Source organism: Dromaius novaehollandiae, chromosome 6 (genome assembly GCF_036370855.1).
Source record: "Dromaius novaehollandiae isolate bDroNov1 chromosome 6, bDroNov1.hap1, whole genome shotgun sequence".
NCBI classification, from domain to species: Eukaryota; Metazoa; Chordata; class Aves; order Casuariiformes; family Dromaiidae; genus Dromaius; species Dromaius novaehollandiae.
Genome location: NC_088103.1, coordinates 44,234,688 through 44,248,080, shown reverse-complemented (window position 1 = coordinate 44,248,080; position 13,393 = coordinate 44,234,688). Strand labels below are relative to the sequence as shown.

The window sequence follows — 13,393 nt, the reverse complement described above, 5'->3', positions numbered from 1 at the left end:
AGCAGCCACATACAACATCACTTTCCTCTCACGCCAGCTCCTGCTTCCAGAGACTGAGACTCCAATGTTTAAGAAAATACAGGCAAACCAGTCCTTGGGTGAGATGTTTCTTTTAGGTTTCCAGAACTAAGCATAAACAGCTATTGTAGCCTTTTCTTTTAAAGTTTCCTTCCTCTCTCCAATAACTATGGTTGAATAACTATATAAATTGATTAATTTGCATTACTGAGAGTTGATGATGTTCAGGCACAGGTTTTCACTGACTCTGTATAAACATGTATACAAAACAGGCCTCCAAATACATAATTCACATCCCTAACTTTAGTTAGGGTATACATGAGGAAGAGAACATTTATTCCCTAAAGTGTTAATCCAGTAACTTAACTAAGATCGTGAAAGCTATTTCTGAAAGTGGTCTTCCTTAATTAGCTCACATTCATAAAGTTATTAGGTGGTCATATGGGCTAGCTATCAAGTAATTTCTTCTAAGAAATTAGCCAATTATCTCCGCTTTAAGCACTTTTCTCTTCTTTCCTTCCTTCCCTATGAACCCTCTTTCCTCTCCTTTCCCCAATTTGCCCAAAGTGATCTGGCACAGCAATAGACTTCCCAGCATTTTCAGTCACATCAGTAACAAAAGCAGCAAGCTGTTTCCGTTTTCACGTAAAGGACTTTTCCCTTTGCTAAAAATGTCTTTGTCCTAATATAGTAATAGAATCAAGTATATACAAAGGCAATGTGACTATATAGGGTCACATGAAGATTAGAGAAAGTAAGATTTTAAAGCAAAAAGTAAACTGCTAAAAATAAGCAAATGCTGAACATCTGTTTGGAGAGTAAACACAGAAGCACAAAACCCAAACAATGCACAAGAGGGCTCAGTCAAGCAAGAACACCAAATGTACATAAAATTATGGACTTCACATTAAACACATTCTCTATAAAAATGCTCCAGTTAATTGCTTACAGTAGCACCTGTTCCCCTCTCATCTACACCCTTCACACAAACACACCACTGCTCATTTGCTTTCCTTCAGCTTCCCCACTAGCAGCCTTCTGCTTTATGTCTTTCCACATAAAAGGGAAACATTTTCAGAGATGTACTTTGACTAATGTCATCCTAGCACTCTGCAAAGCAAAACCAGCTATCAAAATACGGACATTGTTAGAAGAGCTCTGCTTCTTAGCCTCTGTAAAACATTGGATTTGGTTTTATGAGCTGTATCATCTATGTGTATTAAAAAACCCACAAGTAATCTCCTTCCATCATTCAAAGCTTCATATAAAACGCCAAATAACAAATCCCCATAATGACAATACATGTCAAGTGTCGGCTGGCTTGGTTGTGCAAGTGGGCTTGTAAACAGAACACAGTGGAGATAGAAATTGTTATTTGGATTTTCTCTGACATTTGGCACCAACACAGATATCAGGAGGCCACCAAACATCACGACGCTACTACATCACCTAGTCAGGAAGTTAGAGGGAGGCTGAGCAAGACTCTCTCCCCCATCCCACCTCCCCAGCTAGCACAATCTTTCTGGGGGAAGGTAGGTTGGGAATTGCCCCTAAGGGGGGAAGGGGGCAAGCTGTGGGGCTTAGTCCCACAGAAGAGCCTGCACAGAATGAGTCTTCCTTTCCCCAAGGCAAAAGACCCCAAGGCAGGGACCACTGATCGCTCATGCCTGGCATCTCCACCTCTGTCCAGTGGAAAGGAAGAACTGTCACGGACTGAGGGAGAAGGGGCTGGGAAAGACAGCATACCTACAGAGCCTCAATCCCTCTCCCCACTGCCGCAGCTCTGAGCAGGTGTGAAAGAACCACAGTACTGAGGAGAGCCAAGCAAGGCCACAGAGCAGGCTGCAAGACAAACAAATCAGATCCAGGGCTAGTATCATCACCTAATGATTTTCGCATTATTCAGTACGCTTAGAATTGCAACAGCACTGCGGTACTGGTTATTGGCCATCACCACAACACGTGATCCGCAGATGGGTGCTGCCCGCTGCAGGCGCAATAAGCTTACAAAGCACTAGGCAAAAGCAGAGCAGTTCACAAAAAGGTACCAACTGCACAAATTGAGGCATACCTGCCAGGGCAGCACAGCACAGATGTCCCTGTCCAAAATAGAGTCTCTGTGCCCATCCTCCAGCCTAGCTCCATATCATCCTCAGGTACATGAGGTACTTGCACCAGCTCAGACCTGAAACATCTACGTTAAGCACTCTACTTCTGTACAGCTCTTACTGAAACAAGATTTGCTGTTAAACTTATTGCCAACTGGTACTACTCAAATGGTTGTAGCAAGGATACTACCAATGGGGACAGTCTTCTCAGCGCACAATAAACTACACTTTGGCCAGTCTTTATCCTACTGAGCTGAGCTGACTAGAAAACAACCAATCTTCAAGTTATGTCTCTGTGTATTTTTTTAAAGTAATTCTCAAAAATCATTTTCTGTCCTTCTGTATGCATAGATGGCCCTGGGTGTTCCTGCCTGCCTGTGCTGCTAACGCTGAGGAGCACACCCTGAGCATCAGCAATTTCTTGATGTGAACTATAGCACATGGAAAGGTCCATCTTCAGACAGAGAAGCACTGCATGTAGTAGATCTGACATCACCTATACAGACTCCCACACAACTGCTTAACGCACCATCTTCACAACAGGAGCTGGGAAAGAGACTGATGCACAAGAATATAATGTTTTCCAAGGCTCTAATCCAGGCAGGTTTAGAATAACTTTCATTTCCTGGCATCCACAACTGAGCTCTGCCAGCACCTTAACCTCTTAATATTTACATTTGTACCCAATCTCCTCCTGATGGCTCAGCTGCAGGTACCAGTCTAGACTAAAAGCTGTGCTGCAGCTCTGCATCTTTTGCTTGACATTAAATGGAAGAGCAGAAGCTTTCCTTAGCATGTGGAAGGGACAAGATTGGGCCATGCTGCCTGTTACTTATGGCCTGCCCCCAAAGACAAGTCATTCACCAAGTGCTCTCCAAGCAGACATTTTTTCCTGCTGCTTTTCTACCCAGAAGACAGGCAGAAATATTACAGGGCTAAACACAACCAAACACATAGACACTGTTCAGAAAGGTTGAACACCTCTAAGTATGGACCCCCAGATAAGCTGTGGGCTATATAATGTGGGCATTTATCTGTCCGTTTTGGCCTTTCCAATCCAGACATTTCTTATATGCAATAGAAGCCCTGCTACAAAGCTCCTTACCTGCAGCATAAGGAGAAAGATGCGTCTAGCGCAATACCTACTGGCGCAATACCTACTGGCAAATCACAGTGCAATTGGCCTTTCAGTTTCATTGTTAAAACAAAAATGCTTGGCAGAACAGCCAGTGAACTTTTTACCTAGTTTTTTCAGGGCACTACTCCACAGATTTGATAAATAAAATCTACTTATTGAGCAGATGCTGCTGCGTTGTCTCTGATCAATATGTTATTAGCAGGGGAAAAGATGCAGACAGTTATCCTCAAGAAACAAAACAAAGATACAGTTTCTTGACTGGACAGATGGAGGAACAAAATCTGATCTCTTATTATGCACTGCCATCTGGAAGATATTTAGTACAGACTGACCCCTGCCTTATATACATCATTATTTTTCCCTGTCAAAGTGCACACCATCTGCATTATATGACACCCCTGATGGGGAAATACTCACGTGGAAGCAAAAGGAACTATTAGTAAATAACTAAAAATGTTGCAAAATGACACTTTGTAGTTGTATTTTATTGCAGGTAGACTGGAATAGCAGGTTATTAGATAACACGATGTTAAGATTTCAATAGTATAACACACAGGTATAACAAGGAAGCATTGACACTGAGACATTTTATATCTGTGCATTAGAGAATTTTTCTGCAGTTATATTGAAAAATGATGGTGCAATATTTCTATATGAAAAGCCAAAAAACAGTGGCCGTAACATGACATTCTTACCTATATAGGCAAGTATGTGCTCCATGTCACAGAACACATAAAAAGGACATGGGGGGATAAGACAATGACATGATCAACAACCATCACTGAACCTCTTCCCTTGGGCAAGAAGAGCCCAGCCCTGCTATTACTGATCCTCACTTAAATGAGCACAATCCCATCAATTTTAAGAGTACTACTTTCATTTGCTATTAACATCATGTTGTTATCAGGTTAGATCTGAACAAGCCACAAAGAAAGCAGCAGCAGTTGTTACTGCTGCAAGGGAGTTACATCATGACTATTTCAAGGCAGGAGTTCACTGCACTGAGATTAACCACACTTCTGTCTTCCAACTGCATCTGCGGGTGGACGCACACTGGAGCTACTGCATTTCCATTGCCAGGACACCTGCAGATGCCTAGGCAAGGTGCACATTCTGCCTGCTAACAGAGAAGCTGGCAAGTAACAACAGCCTGGACAAGGAAGACAGGTCCAAAGAGAACACGCAGGTTTTACATCTAAAGTTGAACAATGATACAAAATAAAGGGATAGAAAAAAACAAACAATATTGACATGAATGAATATGTTCAGCTTTTTTTTTTTTTTAATCTTAAAACAACACATGAGAACTACCTGCAGCCAGATTCACTCCAGCTGATCACTGTATATTCACCTCTCACCATTTCAGAAATTGGAGGGCAACCTACTTCCAAGCTGAATATCCCTGGCTTGCAACTTTTAAGCACTGGATTGTTGCAGAAATCTTTGCACCTTCAGCAAGGACAGAATATGGAAACAAGACCCAGATTCTCTGGCAGCTGCACAATCTGCCTGCCCTCATCCCTGCTGGGCTCAGCTACCCTATATGGACTAATTACAATTCAGCATTAATACTCTCAATGTATGCAACTCACATGAAGAAAGGAACCCTGAGACTAACTTTTGGAAAAACAGTAAATCCATTTTAAAGTCAGAATCTTATCAAGTAGAGCAAAAGAAAAGGTTTAATATAATTAACCTTAAAGTCAAGATCCAAATAAGAATGTGATCAGTGTGAATTCATGAGGTTTACAAGAAGCAATAAACTTTGATTAAGGTTGTTCTTCCTAAAGGTTTCCTAAAATGACATCTAGTCAGAGATAGCCTGTGTACCCGTTTCTCTACAAACAGCAAACTATCACTTCAAGAGCAATACAGTCTTCTAATTCAGACTGTATTCAAGAGAACATATATAGATCTTGCTGGTACTGTTGGTATTATTTTTTTAATTCCGCTATGTTTAGAAAGAAACTCAGAGCTTCAACTCATTTATTGCTCACTCTTTTCTAACCTGCTTGCCACTATGGTAGACTATTAGTGAGAAAAGACAGACTCCACAAAAACCAGTAACCCCATTACATTTGTTAAAAATAAATAAATATGTCTATTTGTTTAAAAACTTACAATATAACTGGAAGAAATCCATATCATTTTCACATGAAATTCCCATCGTAAGCTCCTCTAGACCATCTTATTTCACCCTGGTTGTAGCAAAAGGTTTGTTTCTCACAGAAAGAAGACCAGCATAGATTAAACGCCAAAGCTACCCACCTTTCAAGGTAGATTCTGCAACCTGCACAAGCTTCTTTGTGCCTTTGATAGCTAATACCAGTACTTCAGCTAACCAATTTAATGCCAGCTTACATATATTGTGCAAGTTTACACTCCACTGAATTCACAATGACTGAAGGGTAAACACCCTGAAAGACTTCCTCTACTGTTGGCAATCAAGACAAACTCATATGTCAAAAGATCATGACAACCCAGCTGCCATCAACACAAGTAAAGCAACAATCTACCTACTCAGTGCAAAGGAAAGCAGACAAAACGCTCAGTGCCCAACAGAAAAGAGATACCTAATCTGCTTTTTAATCACCATCATGCTGTTAGGGAACTTCTCAAACCTAAAGATTAACAAGAAAGTGCTTGAAGGATCAATTACCTTTTGAAGGATCAATTACCTTGTACTGACAAAAAAAAAGGCTAAGCACCTTAAAAAAAAAAAAGGCACATACTGCACCTCCACGCCATGTGCCACAACCCTTGTATGGTCCAAAATGATTCAGGCTCAGCAAAGGGTAAATGACATTTTCCTTTGAAGGTTCTGACTGCGAGAGAATATTTAAACCCTGACAGAGGTCACACAGACACTCCACTGCCTACAAACAGACTCAGCAAACCCATCAGTGACCAGCCATACCACATGTATCTCTGTCCAAGAAAAGCTGTACTAATTTCTCAGCTAGCATCAACCTTTGCAGTCCTCTCACCCACCCACCAACATAAGAAAGCTGTAGGCAGCTGCTTCCCAGCCCTTGAGCTGTATTTTACTATACCTTGCTGCAGTCAGCTCAGCAGCATCCAGAGGGTCAACATTTCCACAAGCCGTAGAAACAGCTAACAGTTGCTTGGAAGTATCAAGGGGAGAAGCCAACTGTATATCATCACCTGGCCCAGGAGGGCTGCGGAGAGAAAAGACAGGGGAAATGGCAGCCTTAGAGGTCTGAATTATTGCAGAATTATTGTCACTTGACTGTTAGAAGCACCTGCTGTTTAGCAACTGTATGCTAACTTATGTGTTAGTGAAAGTGGAGGAAGTAGGGTTTTTTGTTTTTTGTTTTAAATGCAAGTTGCTTTCATATACGTCTTTACTGTTCCTACAGGACTGAAGTCACTGTGTAACAATACAGGAGCAATGAGATACTACAGTCCCACAGCAAATTAACCCAATTTTGATTCTGTTGTTAAAAGGAAAGTGAGGAAACAAGCTACTGCTTGAACAAGGGAAATGGCAAGATTTCCTTACACAAGAAAAAACACCTAAGAACACATAAGGAGCTCAATCGTGGCTTTCACCTAGCAAGGGGACGGTCATCAGTGGTCCACAGAGTCAGCCAAAAAGCTTCTGGGGCGTTTCAAGGAGCACGCATAGGGAGACTCCCAAGCTTGTCCCATACCCAGGAAAAGCAGCACTCAGCCTGTAAATGGCTAAAAGATGACTATTTGGAAACATATCCTTGAATCAATAATGAAAGGAGCCCTGCTGAAGAAGGGTTTTTCATTTTTTTTAAACAAAGACACTTGATCATGTGAACGACCTGAAGACATTGCTGTCGTTGCTTCCTTCAACCTTTCCTAGGTGGCCATGCAGTGACCAAGGCCCTAGACGTATCAGTTTCTGCCAGAACTTAATGAAAACCTTGGCCTTCTAGAATACACCAAAAAAGTGACCCTTCACCGGGGGTACCAATTTCACATCCATGAGTTCACCTAAGTGGCTCGGTTCTTAAGTACTGCTTTTCTCAAGTCCATTCAGTTGTTGAACTTAACACAGTGGGTGGGAAACTGCCACAGTACCTAGAATTTCAGCTCAAAAATCCCTAAACCATGGAACTCAGCTATCTTTTTAGCACTAGAAGATTATTTTCTCGCCTAATCTCAGATCCAGCTGCTATGTATAATTCCGTACTATAATTTTATTATGTTCAAAGAACATAATAAGGAGTTAAACTGCATTATAATAACGTTAATGTTATTCTGACAATGACTAAACACCACCATCAGAATTTACTCATATATTTCACTTACTTTATTTGAGGGCTCTGTAAAGTAACACACTCATATGTGAAAAAAAATATTTGTCAAGCTTATTTTCTGTTGGTTTTTCTTCATTGCACACATTAATTAGATTACACACATAAATTAATTTTTTAATTACATACTCTAAGCTAGTGTTTCTGCTTTTCAACCCCTGTTTCACCACAGCATCACCCTGCACTCAGTCCAGTTAGTTCGCTCATGGCAGCCCTGACAATTTAAGTTGCATTTTCCCCTCGGTTATACAAATACAAGTAGAGCTAAGTCGTTGCACCAAGTGCAGTTCTCAGATGACAGCCTAGAACATTTATTTTCAAAGCTTACAATATTACTTTTACCTAATTACAACAGTAAACAATCAAGTGTCCACATGTTCATTGATTAACACCTCAGGGCTCAGCTTGTTCCAGGAAGCATTGAGCTAAGATGCTTACAAATTCTAAAGACTTCTAGTTTATTAGTATAAAAGCACCATTTTTGACTCATTTCTAAGAGCTGCATACACTTGTATTATAAACTTGGGTGCCATCTCTGCTTTCTCTTAAAATGAGCATTTAGAAAACACTGGTGTAGATTTTTACAACAAGACACTGCTATTTCTTTCTCATATCTTTAAGGAGAGAAGCGCAGAGAGGCAAATCTTATTCTAGCCACTGACAGAACACTGTCTTGGCTGTGAACATACAAAAAGAACAGCACAAGCCACAACTGCAATTGCGTATTGAAGCTGTTGTATTGGTGTACCCTAATCTGGTGAGAATAAAGTGAAGTGTTTGTTCTCAGCCACTCACATTTGCTGTACAGCAAACTCTGAGCCACTAATTTCCATACAGTTTATGGACAATGTAACTTGAAACTCATCCTCAATTTGGGAAGGTGATGGTGAAGCAGTTCACTGTCAAGTCGCCCTGCTCAGCACAGGACAAACAATAAAGCTGTCCAGGAACTGCCCAGACCAGTTCCACCACTGAAATTCCTGTGCGTCACAACCGCCTTCACCTCACAGGTGTCTGCTACAAAGTCTCTGCAAGAGTCCTTTGCAGTGACTGGCCTTTTAGGCCGATTTGTTGAAAGAATCAAGCTCTATAAAAAGGCTGTGAGCTTTTTCCATTCCACTGCCCAAATTCTGGGTCAAGTCTGGAAGAAGATCTACTTAAAATTACTTCCAAATTCTACTTATGACAGGCATGATTGAAATATTTTTCAAAGGAAAAATACTTCACAGTTTAACAAACAGTTGCTTACTAACAGCTGCAGCTAGCACACTAAATTCAGTCTGTTATCAGTGTGTCACAAGTGAAAGATTCTAACCATCAAGTGTCCTTAGTCTCTCAGGTTTCATAATTTCAGTTCTAGGGCCTCTACTTAATACCCTTGAAAAGAGATTTTTTAAGACATTATAAAGAAGGAGGTATGCAAATAGCAAGATTCAGACAAAGTTTTAACTTTTACTCATGCACATTAAATATCAAAGAATGAAACAGAAATAATTGCATAAATGTACAGGATTTCTATTTAAACACATGAGGTCAGAACTATATTGAGGCAAGAAGCTTCTGAAACTAGGCAGGAAGTGCATTTTTTTTTAGATATGTAAAAGAGCATAGACTTACATGTAGTGGACACAGAGGCAAGCATGGATGGTTCAATTCCTAGGCTCTAATTTTGCATACAAAACAAGGGCTAGATGCTGTGGTGGATCCATTTGTTGCTCTCCTACTAACTCTGACAAGATGTAAGCAAATCTTAAAACCCCTACTTCATACTAAACTGTTAAAGTGTTTTGGCATTGGTGTTGGAGACAGAAAGCAGCTACAGGTCTGGGCATTTTCTCCCTATCTACATTTTTCCAATCAGGAGGCCTGGATGTGTCTTCCATTGAACTGTCAACAATCACAGGTTTGAGTTTACTCCAAGGGAAACCAGTAAGTGTTTCAAGCCCTACTATCTCCCAGTCCCAAACACTTGGTTGTTCCTAATGAGATAATCATGTTATTATAGAGCCTGCATTTACTCTGGGAATCTCTGGAAAATGGCGCCAACCACTCCAAGGAACGACTGAGGTCTGACCATTCTCTTAGCTCACTATTTCATTTTCTTCAAGAAACAAGATGTTGTTTATTGGGTAGAGCAAGGCCAAGACAAAATCCTCTAGATTTCATACTTGGCTTTGCATAACTTGGGCCAAACAGTTCATCTTTTTAGCCTTAGTATACACATGCATGAGAAAAAATATCAATTCACTGCTGAAAAATCTTGAGAGGATTTACTATATCTGAGAGAAGTTCTTCATTCTTACACTATTTACAAGGGAAAAGTCTAGTGGCATGTAAATTAGTTTAAATACACGACCAAATTGTACCTTGTAAAATTTCATCCATTTTACTAAATACTTCCTTCATAACATTTTTTCCTTCTCTTATTTTGCAGTTTTACTCATACATTAGCCACACACACTGAAACAAACTTCATGTGTAGAAAATCCAACAATAAACTGCTCTAGTAACTCCATGCACCCAAGCTGTTTCTGTTCTTTGAAAGTATTTTCATGATTAGTGGGACAACTGTTGATGATTTCTCAGAGTAGGAGATAATCTATTTCTCAGATTAAAAATCAACATTATCGGTATCAGAAGCAAAAAGCTACCCTTGCACAGGAAACAGCTCAGAAGTCCTGAATTAGAAACCAGCATAGGTTAAAAAATGCTCTTCTTTTCTATATTGCTTCTTTCAAGATAATATATGATCCATTTAAGTATTAACCATCTTATGAAAAAAAAAGTCAGAGGCTAAGATTCAGTCTCTTGTACAAAATCCCAAAATGTGAAGCCCCGTTTTATTTCTTAGTTAACTAAGGGGACATCCATATAACCAAATGATGTCACTACAGCATAAGTATATACACCAGAAATAGCTTTAAAAACATACAGATGTAGCAATAATTATGGCATCCTTAGTTACTTTTGCTGGTTGCTAGATAGGATATAAGAGAGGATTAATTTAAAAGTTAAATACAACACACCCCCAGTCAAAACTTCTCAAGTTTTAGAAAATACACTGCCTTTTGTAAACCCAAAGATTTACTTATGCTTCCAGACACGTAATTTTGAAAAAAAAATCTCAAATTTCTGCTGTACTCTGAAGGAGAAACTATGCTTTAAATGCCTCACATCAGCACTTAGTATTTTTACCGCAGTACCTTCTAAATGCCTGAGCCAGACTGAGTCCCATTGTGGTGGGTGCTGTACAAACATAGCAATGATGGTATCCAAGAGACAAACTGGCATGTGTTAATTAAACAAGATCACTGTCATATGTGGGGCACATAAGTTAAATGTACAGTACAGCAACATTTCTACAATTATAAAAAAAGACATTATCACCAAGATATCAGAATTGGCTCCTGAGGGAGTTATTCCAGCGCCACAGATGTACACGCTCCTCCTCTGAGCCAGAATCAGGAAACAAGTCCAATCAGCAGCAGGGGTCTGGATGCTACACGATTGCTCTTGGAGAGCCCAAGAAGAGCCAACCCAACCCACTGCAGCTTAGGCAGCACCTGAGCCCTCTGCATTTTGTGTGGGCACATTGGAACTATCCTGATTCATACCTATCCCCAGTGAAGAGAACTAGCATCATCCTGGCGGAGCAATGAGCACAATTTGCACCTCCCAAAGTGCAGGTGGCAAAGGCGCCAGGCCGCCTGCCCGCGACACAAGGTTTCCTGCAATCCATGCTGGAATGCAGGCCTGCCCTGCTCCAAATACAAGGCTATGCTCCAAGGCACAAGGTGGTCCCTGCTCTTAGTGCAAATTTCCGTGTTAATAAAGTATGAAAGGAAAACAGATACAGAAACTGCCTTCTAGAGAAATGAAAGCATCTTTTAAAAGATTTTCTTAGGGCAATACCTCACCTGTTGAAAGCAACCCCAAAAATCTAGCTGCACAGCAGCTGGCAATCTGTGCACGTAATTCCGAATTACCCTACAGAGCTGGATATAATGGCATCACTGGGTCAGCCAAGCCAGACGTGATGATGCAAAGTAATTCTCAGAAGTGATATTTTTCTGGCAATGCTTGTGGAAATCCTGACAAGATAGAGAAGTTATCCTGGCAGGGGATGATGTTTAGTCACAGATTACCTGAGGGCCTGGACTTCCTCTCTCACCCATCCCTTCTTGCTGTGCATATACCAATTTAGAAGTCTCCTAATTTTTTTTTTAAACACACATATCCAACTTTTGCCAATCTGATTAATCATAGCTATAAAACTGTTTTATAAAACAGATTTTTTTTTTTGCCAGGGTAGCCTACAGTACTGTGATCATATTAAAATCTAGAACTTAAGGTAAGTTATTACATAAATATAAATATTTATGAAACATATTTATGTAATATATAAAAACATATATATGTGTATACATATATATAAAAAAGATTTTAGAATAAAAGACTAAAGTAAAGAGACTGAAATGCACACTGCAGTATTACTTTCTTTACAAACTAAGAGACTGACAGCAGAAAGCCACATTAAAATGGTAGAAAGTATAAATCACCCCTGCACAGGATGAATAAGCATATTTGCTTCATAACTGTCAACCATTACAAAAAGCACATGATGTCACTACTATGCAGCTTTTAGAAGCTCCGAAGTGCTCTCAGCCATGCTGTGATGTCACTGCTATAGAATCTAAAAGTCTCCAAATCCCAGCTAGTAAACCTGAACCAGAAGTTTCCTCAGGCAATCAGACTAACCCCCAAATCTCAGCCTGGGCTGACACCCCGGCTGAACAGAAATCTGACCACAGTCTATGGCAGGATCCACAAAACCAAAAAGTCTTTGCAGCTACTTGGAGATAGCGATAGTTGCATGAAAAAGACAGTGTTTTACTCTGTAGAAATGTTACTTTGAAAAAACTTGTTCAAGGGATGACAGGAAGAATGCAGGAAAAAAAAAGCACTGTAATTTTTGAGAGAGAGAGAGGTGGTCAGAAACAACAGCTAACTTTTAATTCTAAAAGCTATTTTTAATAGAGTTCGTAATTGTACACCGGATTGTATTAAGTTGTTTACTTGGCCACCTTTTCATTCAGAAATGCCTACTTACCAAGATCAAGAAGTAATCACCAGCTTTGTTATTGTGGATCATCCTCAGCTCAAACAAAACAGCCCGAAACAGGCCCCCAATTTAACACGGATTCCTGTACAGCAGCAATTGCTCAAGTTCCACCATTTCAGGCCCGGCTTCACAAGTCCCCGAAAGCGACACTTCCCCTAACTGCGCTCACTGCTGAATCCACTGAAAGCAAACTTTTCTCCTGGGCAGCCTGAGAAACATTCCAGAAACGGGAGTTTGGTGCTGCATTTCCAGAGCCCTTCCCCTCTGAATGGGAAGCTGTTTGAAAGTTGAAGCGCACAAAAGGCCAATGACTATAAAACTGGAGCCGTCTGTCGGAGGCTCCTCCCCTGAGGCTCCCCAAGGAAAGGCCATATCTACCAAACATGCAATTGCTCGGGAGGCATCTGATCCTGCCTGGGGTCGGAGGAATGTGGGGCCGCAGGACTGTGGCACGCCTCTGCATTTCTAAGCATTTACAGCATGCTCGAAAGAAAGGACCCCATCGATCACTAGGCAAACTACCCCAAACGCGCAGCAAGGTTAAGCCTGTGCACACAAACACTCAGCCTGCGCGTCTCGCTCACACATGCTGTGTGCCAGCAAGACTGACACGTGGGTTTTATTCTTTTCTCCTCACTTTGTTATGGAATTTCTTCCAGGAGTTTTTGAGTCATGACAACCTGATAGCTGCTTGGAG

The 13,393-nt window shown here is 40.7% G+C and overlaps 1 protein-coding gene across 9 annotated transcripts in view; it reads right to left on the bottom strand.

Moving 5' to 3' along the window:
• Positions 1-13,393, bottom strand: part of TACC2 (transforming acidic coiled-coil containing protein 2) — a 136,005-nt gene that overhangs the window by 79,896 nt on the left and 42,716 nt on the right. For 8 of the 9 annotated variants that reach the window (XM_026114965.2, XM_064514337.1, XM_064514335.1 and 5 more), the window contains one exon: positions 6,318-6,443. The exons of the other annotated variant lie outside the window; for it this stretch is intronic. In XM_026114965.2, the coding sequence (XP_025970750.2) occupies positions 6,318-6,443 (126 nt within the window). The remainder of the gene's footprint in view (positions 1-6,317; positions 6,444-13,393) is intronic. 9 annotated transcript variants of the gene reach the window in all.